This window comes from Pocillopora damicornis, chromosome 12 (genome assembly GCF_964200805.1).
Source record: "Pocillopora damicornis chromosome 12, jaPocDami1.2, whole genome shotgun sequence".
Classification (NCBI taxonomy): domain Eukaryota; kingdom Metazoa; phylum Cnidaria; class Anthozoa; order Scleractinia; family Pocilloporidae; genus Pocillopora; species Pocillopora damicornis.
In genome coordinates, this window is record NC_142681.1 from 7308903 (window position 1) to 7322281 (window position 13379).

The 13379-nt window shown below is 35.7% G+C and overlaps 1 protein-coding gene, 1 long non-coding RNA gene and 1 pseudogene across 3 annotated transcripts; 1 reads left to right on the top strand and 2 right to left on the bottom strand.

Moving 5' to 3' along the window:
* Nucleotides 1-1246: 1246 nt before the first annotated feature.
* LOC149036276 (uncharacterized) lies at nt 1247-4402 on the bottom strand. The gene is made up of 3 exons (XR_016182052.1): nt 3699-4402; nt 1926-3315; nt 1247-1834 (listed from the first exon to the last, which is right to left on the bottom strand). It is a non-coding gene; the product is annotated as an uncharacterized LOC149036276 (long non-coding RNA).
* A 121-nt stretch (nt 4403-4523) lies between these two features.
* LOC149036277 (uncharacterized) lies at nt 4524-8177 on the top strand. Of its 2 annotated transcripts, none has more exons than XM_089190773.1 (5): nt 4524-4692; nt 6118-6188; nt 6699-6802; nt 7067-7176; nt 7717-8177. In XM_089190773.1, exons 3-5 carry the CDS (start codon nt 6796-6798, stop codon nt 8080-8082), a joined length of 483 nt encoding a protein of 160 aa, XP_089046899.1. In that variant the 5' UTR covers nt 4524-4692; nt 6118-6188; nt 6699-6795; the 3' UTR covers nt 8083-8177. The 2 variants fall into 2 exon arrangements, with proteins under 2 accessions (XP_089046899.1, XP_089046898.1); XM_089190772.1 differs by lacking the exon at nt 4524-4692 and adding an exon at nt 5205-5729.
* Nucleotides 8178-10353: 2176 nt separating this feature from the next.
* LOC149036278 (E3 ubiquitin-protein ligase TRIM71-like) overlaps nt 10354-13379 on the bottom strand; it is a 4332-nt pseudogene continuing 1306 nt past the window's right edge.

Consider the following 13379-nt stretch of genomic DNA (forward strand, 5'->3'; position numbering starts at 1 on the left):
CCAAGATCCTACTGGCCAGATGAACAAGACTGCAAAGCATGGAAATAAGCCCCTTCAGATCCTACCAGCTAGAGGTACAAGATCAAATAAAAATAAATGAACGTATACGTATTCTTGGAAAAAGTGATTCAAAGGAGTGTAATTAGGCAAATTTGGAGTGCAGAAAAGGTAAAACGTGTAGCAAACCGTAATAACAATTGAGCAAAGTTGACTAAATATGCAAGCTGTACCTCTAGCCGGTAGTATTTTTTAAGCCTCCTGAGATCCAACTGGCTAGAGGTACAACACAACAGAAATTTCATCTTGGGGATCTTTATAGCCAGTAGCACTATGACAAGGGCATTATGTAATACTATTCATAAGTTTTGTTTACCTTTGCAAGCGTTGGTCTCAGCGGCAAAGTGTCAAGCTAAAAGTCTGCTGAACAAGAAACTTGAGATCTACGAGGGCGAAGGAAACAGCCACACAAAATTGGCGCAATTTCCTTGAGTTAAACTCAACAATGTATTCGTCACATGTAAAGCACCTAACAATGTTCATGTCTGGTTCAATCACGTCGCTTGGCTGTTTGTAAATAGTCCGCCATAATGGAATAGCTGAAAATTTCCGATAATCACCCGACTCGGAAACTCTTCACTAGTGCTCCTTGGGCGTACCTCTAGCCGGTAGAATTTAAGCGCAGCTATGGTGTAATGGCGGAAGAAGAGAAGCTTTAGCGGTGTAAAATCAGCATAGATACTGTGCATAACACGCTCAAAACGCATACAAAATATGCACACAGCGTTTGCGATAGATCCACACTAAAAGATGTCGAGCGTTTTTGGTACTTATCGGTCGGCGAACCCTATCAGAGATCTCTTTTTGAGCGAACACTCAAGAGTGAACCTTTCATCGAGAAGCATGCTTTATCAACTGAGTTATCTAATGTTAATCGAGAGTAGCATAAACGCAAATCTCATCGTGTATGTAGACGTGACCGTGAACCAAGCAGAATACCAATACGAAGTTTGAAAAGTTTAAGGAAAAAGAGCAGAAAGGTTAGAGAGTTAGTCTATGCACGTATTCTTTCATATATACCCATGCCATCTATATTGTACTGTTATGTAAAAGCTACAAAACTATTAAATAAAACAACATTTCAGTTCAATTGTCATGAAAGAATTCGCAAAAGTAAAAGAAAGAAAAAATATTCTGGCAGTCGATATTTAAGAGAGTGTCTCTGTAAGAGCGGTCCGGTCGATTTTGCTTGAGACACGGATTTCGCTCGTTTCTCGTGTGTTGTAAGACATTCATGTACCTATTTTAAAACCACAATCAGTTTGATCGGATCTCTTTATTTTTCAGAGTTTTACGGAAATTAAATTTCACTCGAGCGAAGGCTTGTCGTGACACATTTCAAGACTTTAATTTCATACAACTTTGGAGGACAATTTACAAAAAACTACGGAACTCAGCAAAAAACAAATACCACAGCCATGTATATTAACTCTATCTTATCTATCGAGGCGACTTTCGTAAACATCACGTGTCAATCAAGGAAACAGGAAGACTTGAATGACACCTTATCGGTTCGCCTAAATCAAACACGCCAAAACCGATCAAATTCAAGGTTAATTTTTGAAAAAGTGAGACGTTCTTTACTGATCCAACTAACATAGCTAGGAAGTAGGTGCCATAGAAAAGATAACTACAGAAAAAAACTTTGCGGCCCGACCTTTACGAGAACTTTATAACTCCGTGAACTTACCTAATTTTCGGCAATCTCCAAGTTTGGCCGCCATTTTGAGGGACTTGTCAACATGAAGCGTAACCGATATAAATCAAGCAGGTAAATCTAAAACCGTAAGAAATATATAAGAAAGCAATTCAAATGAACTTTACTTTCAATTCAAGCGGCAAAATTTGAAATTGTTTGTTAAACTTACCATCCCCATGCGACCATTTATTCCAACAATACAAACACTACAACTTTCTGAATTCCCCTCGTCGATTCCACCGCAAGAAATAACCTGTGCCACCCAAGCTTCGACTCGAATGTGAAGTACGAATCAAATAACATAACTGCTTCATCTTTGCGGCAATATCACGCTGGTATTTTGATTTTCCGATCGACAAGAACGGTGATCCAGAATCGATCGGTTTGTTTACCTCGTAAACGTGACCGCTGACCAGCTGCTGAGTGAAAACAGTACGGTTCAGTGGCGAGGGGCGGGGTGAGGGGTGGATGCGGGCAGATTATCAGAAGGTTTTTGGGAACATTCTATAAACATTAGGATTCTCAGTCTTAATGCGAAGGCATACTTCGTGTTGCAGACAAGTTTTGTTTTACTTAGTATTCTTTTTTATTTCAAATACATTTCGTTCCAAATAGGACTAGCATCAGTTCATAGATTTAAAAACAAATCTTTACCACGTAAATAAATGTGTTTAGATAATCGAGATAAGCATTGAACCTCTTGTATCGCACCGGAAATAACGTGTCTTGTTTTTGCCCAACTCTGAGAGCGTGGAGCGGCGAAGACGCGAGATACGAGTCTCGCGTCTCGCGGATTCACCATGCTCACAGGATACGCGTGACCTCACTATCTTTAAGAAAAATAAGAGACTACTCGAAGTCTGTATTCCGTTCAACCATTTCATAAGAGTGACGCGAGTCTTTCAATTGAGTGACAAAGTCATAAACCCATTCTTTACCTCACGAGCATAACCACTGACCACTCACGAATTACAGTAGGCTTCTCCTTTGTCGCGGAAATTGAAATCGTATCGAATATACAAAGTTATAATGAGTTCCTTTAGATCTCCCGAACTTGTATCGCGTTGGAAACAATTACAAGTACAGGAAGAAGTCGTTCACAAGCGAGACGTTCATTATGTCTCAGGACTGCTTTTTGAATAGCAAAGATGGAAAAAACTTTGGTTCATCGTGTGGCTTAAGTGGTTTGGTACGACTGTCTGAATGCAATGACGAAGTAAAACATCATTTGATAAGCTGCCACCTGTCTAAAGAGGTTTTTAAGTGAAAATGAGCTAATCTTGGCAAGGATTGGCCTATTTCACCTCGCTCAGGAGGATAAACAAAAAAATGTGGATTTGCTATAGGCATCGCTACACTCTGGGGAAGTTTTGGAGAAGTGCAAAGGTAACACGTCAGTATCCTGATCATGATTGTGTCAGGAAGCGTATCCAAGGCAGAGATGTAATTACCTTGCATATGTCTCAGGACGTTCAAAAGCTGTTTGGAGTTAATATTCCAGTTGAATCAGGTGGTCTTCAGTAACATTTTCTGTTATCTATTTTTGTCACGTGACATATCTGCTCGAAAAGAGAAGAAATTCTTTATTAGATGAAGGGTACTTAAGTACACATCTCGTTGAAAAAAAATAGATCTATGTGTAAGTGCTTTTCATCACAGATGGAAATATGTACAAAGTTGCTCGGCTGATAATCAATAATGTTTTTGTAGAAGATCAAATCACCTGACAACGCAATCTACTTACTCATGCGTACGGTTCACAATTATTTCCGTCAGTTTTCCTCAGTTTGTATGATTCTCATTAACCGATATGATTAAATTTGCAGACTAAAACACCCCTTATTTGATTAAGAATAATAAAAGTAAACAGTACATGTCGGTTTTTAATTCTTGATGGATGCTACTGGGCTTTACTTTAACTGAGAAATTTGCAATCGCTTACCTCAGCTCACTGTGTCCCATGCCGTAAGAAGCACAAGAAAAAAGTTGATGATAGTGAGTCTTGGCTGAGACAAGAAGAATCAGAGAAGAATCTACGGTCCCCAGAAACGCCACTTTTAAACACGAGACAACTAAGGTAAATTGAATGAATTGTTATTTGTTTTATTTAAAACTATCGTTCAGATTACAAGATACGCGAAAAACTCTCCCCACCGATTTTTTTCCTACATTCTGTTAATCAAAAGTTTCAATAATTATAAAGGCTTTCTTGTTGATCGTCTTAATAGTAACAGTTTCCAGGATCCAAGGGGAGCAAAAGAGAGAACAATTTTCTGTGTAGCTAGCACTGGGTAAAATGCCAAATTTTAGTGTCATTTAAGTAAAATTAAACAACTATTAAACCCAAAGACAAATATAAGCCATGTTTACTAAACTTAAACATGACTTAAAAATGTACCTTTGTTTAGGCGAGGTTTAAGCATTCTTAAATGCAAATTAAATCGACATTGAGATTTAAGCTATGTTTAAGTCATTTTAACCGTACTTAAATCCTTTGAAGGATTTAGGGTTACTTTAAACCACCTTAAATCTAACGTTAAACCTATTGGGGAGATTTAAGGTCTAGTTAAAGGAGCCTTAAATACAACATTAAATTTATCATAATATTTATGCCGTGTTTAAGGACCTTAAAAACACACCAAATCTTTTGGTGTACACCAAGTCTACTTTATTGACATAATCTCTCACCAGAACCAGAAACCATACGAGAGCAGCCTCCTGCAACCTTCAATGAATTAATCATAGATTAATATTAATATTATGTATTTAGTAAAGCCACAATATTTCACGCTACTGATTTTATTGCTTTTTCAATTCTTTGGGTAATGAAACTGTGTTTGTTGATTGTGAACAAGAGACTTGATTTCTTGTGTTGGAAACTGTTTCACTAAAGGAAGGTGGTTGCACAGGGAATTTGACTAACCTGAGCAAATAAGGTACATTTCTTCAAAACCAAATAATTTTAGTATATACCAAACCAGTGGACAGTGTTTTTTGCATGCTCTGATTAGCTACTCAAACTCAGGATAGTACATGCATGTGCTATTCACTTCCCAGCTTAAGCTGAAGTGTGAAAAACTTTTTTTTGCAGTGTTCTGAGATATAAATTTATAATTCTTTTATCTCACTGGTTTGGTATATACTTCACAGCTCATTAAATATCCACCACCACTAATGGGAATAATATTTATTGTTAAATATATTAAAAACAACAACGACATGTGAATGTAGATTGATGTTAATAACTGGCTGGTAAAATAATGGCACGGCGTGGAATAGGGCAAACTGCCATGAGTTTTACATTGTCAAGAGTTAAATAAGCTCCAGCAAAAAGACTGTGTATCCTATAAACAGACAAAAAGTAGCTTGATGCTCTAGGTTCAAAGTTATTTGCGTCCCACACACAAAGGGTATTAAAACTTTCCAAGCATTGGTTTTGCTGAACAAGGAAACCGTGGTTTCTGAGCATGAAGTGAACAGCTCTGAACTGCAAACGTCACCAGACATCTCTAACTGAACGTTGAAAAGCGCGCGTTTGTATCGAGGACGCGGTATGTCTCGTCCCCAGAGTGAGGCCGAGATCCTTATGCGCATGACAAATACCGTATGAACGCCAATCAAATGTCCAAAACTATAATCGCGGGATATTTGATCTTTCACTGTCGTTCGTTCACTCGGTCGAGTTTCGTTTCGTTGCGGGCACGTGTTTGGATTCTTCCTCGATAGGATGATGGCTGCAAACGATCCAGTTCAAGAGAGACAGCTTGTTCTTATGGAAAGAATGAGTAGAAGGATTGATTCGATTCTCGAAGGGCAAAAGAAACTAGAAGATACGAATGCAGTCCTTCAGCAAGAAAATGCAAAGCTGAAGAACCAACTTGCGAGTCTGGAAGGGCAGGCAAAGAAGAAAGGCAACAAACGTTCTAAAAGCTCTCGCAGAGAATCAAATGTTGTGATTCCAAATGACTTAAGGGTAAATATTCTTTAATTACTTTAAGGATATAAATTTTTTTAACTTTAGTACCGTTAAGTTGTGTTTGGGAGTTTCAGTTGCGGTGTATCAGAAGCATAAAACGTGTCTTCAGAGACACCGCCATTCCGCCATCACGCGTGTTCTGTGTTAACTTAAAGCACAATATGTGTAGATGTTGGTTCTAGTGCTCATCACAAAGTTGGAACATCCTTGTGCTGAATTCTTGTGCCTATTTTGCAAGCATTTAGCAAAAATACTGTTTACCCAGTTTAAAATTCCACTGTGTACTGTTTACCCAAAAACCCTGCTGACCCTGATTAAAGAAATAAACAAGTTTGTGGTTTGAATTGACTTTTGACATATGATGTTCTTCCATATTATCTTCCAGAAACGGTTTCGGTTCATCTACAAAAAGATGGTAGAAAAAAAAGTGACACAAGGTTTCATCATTGATGAGGAGTATGTTATTTTTTTACCATACATAAGATGATGTATTTAAATAGCAAGGCACTAAGAGAGATGGCATGCAAGATATTAGAATTAAAACTTTACCACCAAGAACTAAATATCTCTCTGACCAGCTTCTTCTAAGGGACTGTTAGTTATCTGTTTTGAGGCCAGTGTTTAGAGTCTGGGGCCAGTGTAAAATATTCAAATTGGGAGTAGGAGGTGGTAAACTTTTAGAATCTGTTATTTCAACTATTATGTTGCTGATAGATTAATACATGCAAATTTTTGTTTTGAGAAATCTTTTCCCTCCAGGAACCAGAAATCCTAATGTCAGTTTGAAGGTGTAAAAAGCATGTAGCTTCTGCACTGTACCAGCAGTGATTAGAAAATTGTCCCTCTTGTATAACTGCTTTACTTGAATTATTATTTCCTTTTTTGGCTGAATAATAATAATAATAATATTATAACTGCCTCTGGCTATTGTTTAAAACAAAAATAACATTCTCATTTTTATTACAGTCCACAGTCAGAGAGAAACTAGAGTATTTTTACAAAAGTGAAAGAAGTACTGAAAAAAGAGCATGGAGGAGAAAGCTGCCTATGGACTGACTTACAAATGGAAGGTATTACATTACAGGAATCAAGTTTTAATGTTGTGTGAAAGTTAGAACAAGAAACATTTACCTTGTGCAAAATCAAACAAATTTTCTGAAATATGTTGGACAGAAAACTTAAAAACTAAGAGGGAAAACACAATATTACCATCATTAATTCTTTTAATTAATATATATCCATAAGCTGATGTTACATATACACATAGACTTGTCATTGTATTATAATTTTAGGATATCATGCAGCGATAATAATTATTGTTTTTAACTCAACAGCTCAGTTTTATTGGTACTTCAAAACAACTAAAGAAAGAGAGCAGAGGATAAGAAAAGGGAAAAATGAAGAGCATAAAGAAAAGTGCAAAAGGAGCAGGCGTTTGCTAAATGTAAGGACTAGCTAAGTTGTCTTGCTTTTGCCATGCTAAACCTATATTCAAGAATAAATTTTCAAGATAGTGTGGCTGAAGCATGGCTTCTGAATCAAATGTTTCAATTCAGTTTGACAACAAGTGTTGTTTAATACTGTGGCAAATTTGTGCATGGCATTGTACCACAATACAATGTGGGATAATATACAGCAACAAAAAATGAAACAATGCCATGCACAAATTTGTCATACACTGTAAGTAGGACTGGTATGTGTACAACTGGTGTACAAATACACATTAATTAGGAAAGTCAACCTTGCTGGTAGTTAACCAAATAACATGGGTTTGCTTTAATTTAGTACTGTTTTGTAGCATGAATTTTTTTCTGGGAGTTCTATTTATTGCTGATTGTTATTTTCATATTTTATATCTTTTGTGGGATATCATTTTGAGTTAGAAAAGTATTTCTATTTGACAATAAATTATATGTTTCATAGATATAATTTGGTCTGGTTATTAACTAAATAATGACTAAATTGTTGCTTTTTGTTCCATTAGAAACTGGAAAGGTGTCAGTCATCCTATGAGATGCTACAAGCTTCTATGACACCAAAAGAAAAACAGTATTATAGTGAAATCCTTTACATTGATTATATGAGTAGCAAAGAATCAGATTATGAGGAGCAAGAAGATTTCATTACTGGTGAAAAAGAAAAGAAACTGGCAAGATATGTAACCAAGAAGCTATCATGGGAAAGAACAAGCTTGACAAATGCAAAAGCCAGGCTAGACAGAACCTACAAAAATAATTTGACCCCCCATGCCAGGGCAATGGCTAAGCCAAGGAGTGTTGGTGGCATGTCGGAGAGGCCTGCACCTGCTGGCCCACTTTGGGCTGTCAGGCAGATAAACAAAGAGTCGTGATTGAAAAAATACTTAACACTTTTTTTACTTTTTATTCATTTATTTATCATGTATTTAATGGCAAACTGAAGTAATTGTTTTGTTAGAACAAATTATTGTCATCTAGATCACAGGGATAGTTTCTTCCAAGTATTGTTAAATTTATTGACTTATGATGGGGAAAATTTGTTCCTGTCAAGCATAAATAAGCTAGGTATGTGTGACATTTTAACCCTTTAACTCCCAAGATCTGATTGGTAACTATACTCTCTAGCTGCTACATATTTCCCTGTAACTTAGTTATGAGAATCTGGTGTGATATCAAGACAAAGACCTATACCTGATAAGTTTGAGAATTCTCATTATCTCTTTGCTGGATAAGTTCAAGATATCTTAGGGAGAAGTTACTTGTTAATCACTCCTGGGAGTTAAAGGGTTAATTACAAATAGGCAGTAGCTTTAAGAATGTGTACCAGTGAATTTAAAATAAAAGAAACTTGAAACATATATTGTTTAGTGTGATATGTGACCTGGTGGGTGGCAGTTTAGTAATGAAACAACAAAACAATAATATTTCACTGATTTCACAAATTTGATTCAAAACTAAAATAAGCAACAAATTTTGAGCAGATTAATTTGCATTAAATGGTACTTTGACAACATTAAATGTTTGAGCTCTGTTTACTTCAATTAAACAGTACTTAAACATACAGGAATGTTTTGGACACATTTAATGTGCACTTAAACCTGCATTAAGTTTTAGCCTTAAGATAGTATAAGCCAGGTTTAAGTCCAACTTAAATCTAGGTATAAGTGACTTAAACATCAACTTAAACTTATTAAACCTGAGTTTAAGACAGGATTAATCCATGTTTAAGGACACCTAAATATATCTTTTCTCCATGTGTAGGTAAGGCGACATGCCGGCTTTATACTTCTTCCGGCGTGATAACGATAATGATGACAACAATGGGCAAAAAGCACCGTCCGCGAATGATGACGATTATCATAGTTATTAACAAATCTCAGTTATAGTCCTGAAAAAAATCTCAAGGGGTCCTTTGAACCATCCTCTTAATCTCGCCAGAAGTCAAAGTTGCCTAAACTCATTCTAAGGTTCGTGCGATTTTACGACGAATTTTCAATTCCAGTGTGTTGCACGCGCGACTTTTGATAGAAAAAACCTGCACGCGCCATAACTTAAAAGAACGTGTCAGCGGAATGAATCAAATCTCTATCACTTTGCATACATTCTTGGAAACAGAAAAAATTACTTAGAGCAAACATTCTAAGTATAGTGTTCCTTCCGTGCAATGGGGCATAAATAAAAGGTCCTGTTGGAAAAGACATTTTATTTTATACCACTGATGACAAGCAGAAAGGTTATATGGGTACCCGGTTAAAAATATATTGATAACGCTATTAATTAATACCAGTTCTAATTTAAAGGAGAAAGTTATGAGAATAAAATAAAAATTGTCTTTACCTCGAAGCATGCCTTCACTGTTTAGACTGATAGTCCTAAAGCTTTTTGAGCATGCATTCGAATATCTTATGACGATAAGCCCGCCAACCACCCCACCCCGCGCTATGCTGTTTTCACTTAGCGGCTGGTCAGCGGTCACGTTTACGAGGTAAACAAACCGATCGATTCCTGATCACCATTCTTGTCGATCGGAAAATCAAAATACCAGCGTGATATTGCCGCGAAGATGAAGTAGTTATGTTACTTGATTCGTACTTCATATTCCAGTCGAAGCTTGGGTGGCACAGGTTATTTCTTGCGGTGGAATCGACGAGGGGAATTCGAACACTAGTTGTAGTGTCTGAATTGTTGAAAGAAATGGTCGCATGAGGATTGTAAGTAAGGCAGACAAAGAGGCCTAAAACTTAGAGAGGTGTGTTCTTTACCTATTTTCCATGACATTGCATCTTCTTGACCTTATTTATTGAATAGTTTTCGATTTCTATTTTCCTTCCATTACAGTGGAAGTGTCCCAGAAAGCAATGAAGCCACCAAAGAAAAATATATTTTTAGACAAAAAACAAGTCAGGAATATGAAAAATAAACAGGAAATACGGAAAAAGCTGTCCCAAAAGTAGTCAAAGTGATGAATTATGCACTGTGACTACCCATCTTTTATGTTAAGTTTCTATTACAGTCATCAGTGTTTATAAGATATGAATATGATTCACAAAAATAATTTGAACTTCTACAAACGACTGATTCCTTACAAGTAAATTTTTATTATTGTTCTTGTAGGATGACAATTTCTACTATTACATCCCTGAAATATTATCATTGTAATTAGTAGATATATAGTCATATGAAAAAATATTAAAACTATTATAATCTTACAGTTTGTCTTTTTCCTCACTGCTTATACACAGAATGAAAACACATATATTTTTCATATGCAAGTGAACATTTGCAGTCACTGTAATAAGTAGACTCTGAATTTGTTTTGGTTCATTATCAACTGCTACAAACTAAATAGTAATTTTTCATCAAGGGAAAAATGAAAATAGTGGTTTTGATTAGAGTGATTTTTTGACAATTACAATACTTTATTCAAGAGAAGGAAAATAAAAAATAAATTGTAAAAAAAGTATCTCTCGAAAGGGGATATTCTAGAGGTTAACCCTATACAAAAGATTCCCTGAATAAAAAGATCAAAACATTACATACAGATAATTAAAAACTGTTTACCATCATCTCAATAAATATTCATGTAAATCTTTAGTCTGTTACGAAATAAAGTCAATGATCCTGCATGTACAATATCTTTAGGCAAATTATTCCACATATTAACGATCCGTACAAAAAAAGAAAATTTGTAGCAATTTACGATAGCTATTTTTACGTAGAGCTTATAATCGTGATTGGCTCTAGTTCGATTACATTTAGTAAGTTCAAAAAAGTCCAAAAAATGAAGACTATCTATTCCCAGAACTATCTTGTAGCACTGGATCAGAGATAAAAACTCTCTTCGTTTCTCCAAAGTTTCCCAATTCAATTTCAATAAGCCTGAGTACTGCTGATGAATCACATAAAAGTTATCAGATGCTTAATGTTTTGTCACCTTTTATTTCTTTGCATGTTTCAGAGTGATTTTCATTTGCCCATGAAATAAAAAAATGACCATTTGTTTTTATTACTTGATAAAGAACAAAAGAAAACAAAAGATTCACAGTATACCATTAACTATTAGTTACCCTGTTCTTTCATGGAAAATGAAAGTAACTTTAAACTCTGACAGTTAAGTTATACTCACTAGGTTTAATGAAATCACTCTAACCACTAATAAACCAAAATGTATTTACTAAAGTATACTAGCCCTGTAACCCCAAATGGAAACAAACAAATTGGAGGTTATTAGTACAAAATATGTATTTAATATATTTCACAGGTTCATAAGAACCACTCTTACAACCCCATAAAACTAATATTTTGCCTGCTAATAAGCTTTGGTCATGACTTTTTATTTTCTTTAGGTGATAAGAAAAAAAAGCAATTGGTTTTTTTCTGTGGCTCAAGTGTCATCACCCTAGCACCTGGAGCTGTTTATAATTAAAAGTTATCTCAACCTAGAATATTTTGTTAACCAAGAAAAAGAAAACATTAGAACACAGTCTATTTGGCAAATGACTCACCTAGCTACAACCCCTTAACCTGCAAAACAAACTTTAATAAAGTCAAAACTAAAAAAAAAAATATTGGAAATAGTGTTTAGTAATAAGGATTGAAATAATAGCCTATAATGTATGGCACTACCTTCCACCCCAACCCCAAAAATGAGGGGTAGATTAAAATATTATATCAAATGAAGAGATTTGTGGAGACAACTCCTTGAACAATGAGATATGATAATGTCCCTTGCCTGGTGATGGTACTTCTGAATATATGGTAGCGGTGGTACTCATAATAAAGCAGAAAGTTGATACCAGGAGTTTATTAAGGAGCATGCATGCCCTCTTCTGGCATCCTGATAAGTTCTTTGTGCATTTTGGCAAAAAATATGCAAAGAGGATCACCTGCAAATAACTGACAGGATTTTCATGATATCTATACAGCTCAAGTCAGTCCCATAAGGGGAATGATATGAAATTCTGTTGCCTTGAAAAATGCTGTTTTCAGCTCTCTATAAACACATGTGAGAAACCTGCATATCTGGCATACCAAGACAGAAAACATTTACAGGATAAACCAATAATTGCACTAAAAAACTTTGACAAATGCAAGCAAAAAGACAAAGTTTCTTTCTAGAAGAATGCCAGAGTAAATGTAAATATGTATCTAGTTTTATAAGTAATTTGTAGTCTTTATATGATGGTAGATAAATTTTCCACATTTATTAAAATATTTGAATGTCACAGTTAAACCAATCAGCCACAACTATCCTACCATCATTAAGAAATGCTGTAGATGTTGGAAGCTGGAACTCTCCCGACCCATTCTCTTTTTCTCCAAACTTTGTTATAAACTTACCACTCATTTCAAATACCTGAACTCTGTGATTACTTCTGTCACAGACCATCAGGTGTCCTGCCTTGTTAACTGACAAAAAATGGGGTTTGCTAAACTCCCCGTTCCTATTCCTCTTATTTCCAAATTTGTACAAAAAGTTGCCATTTATATCAAACACTTTGACCTTATGTTCATGGTCATCTGACACTATAAGATATTTGTCATGTTGAATACAGTGACAAGGAGAAGTAAAACCCTCACCTTCACCTTCACCAAGTTTATGCAAAAACTGGCCACTAGGAGAAAAGGTTTTTATAAGTTTGTTGCCCCTATCGGCAACAATGATGTTTCCATTCCTGTCAACACATAAACCAAAAGGATTGTGCAGCTGGTGATCAAGATTTTCTTCACCACCAAACTGGCTTAGGTACTCACTCTGCTCATTAAACAATTGAACACAGTGGTTAATACTGTCTACCACTATAATGCAACTATTCTGATGAAATGCTATCCCAAAAGGCAAATTTAACTCACTCCGTTATCACCCTTCTTACCAAAAGATCTTAAGTAAGTTCCATCAATACTGAATACCTGAACCCTGTGGTTATGTATATAAGTCACTGCAATTTCATCTCATTCATTCACTGCCACTCCATATGGACAATCTAGCATTCTAACAGATGAATCTTGTTGTCCAATTACAAAATATGGCACAGGTCTGAACTATCTGGGTTTTGGTTTAACAGGAAATGGACTGCCACAAATGTGTTCTTCATTTACTTTTACAGATATTTGGCATTTTCCTGTATCAGCTACCATCTTTCTCATCTTTGAATTGCACTTCTGTCGA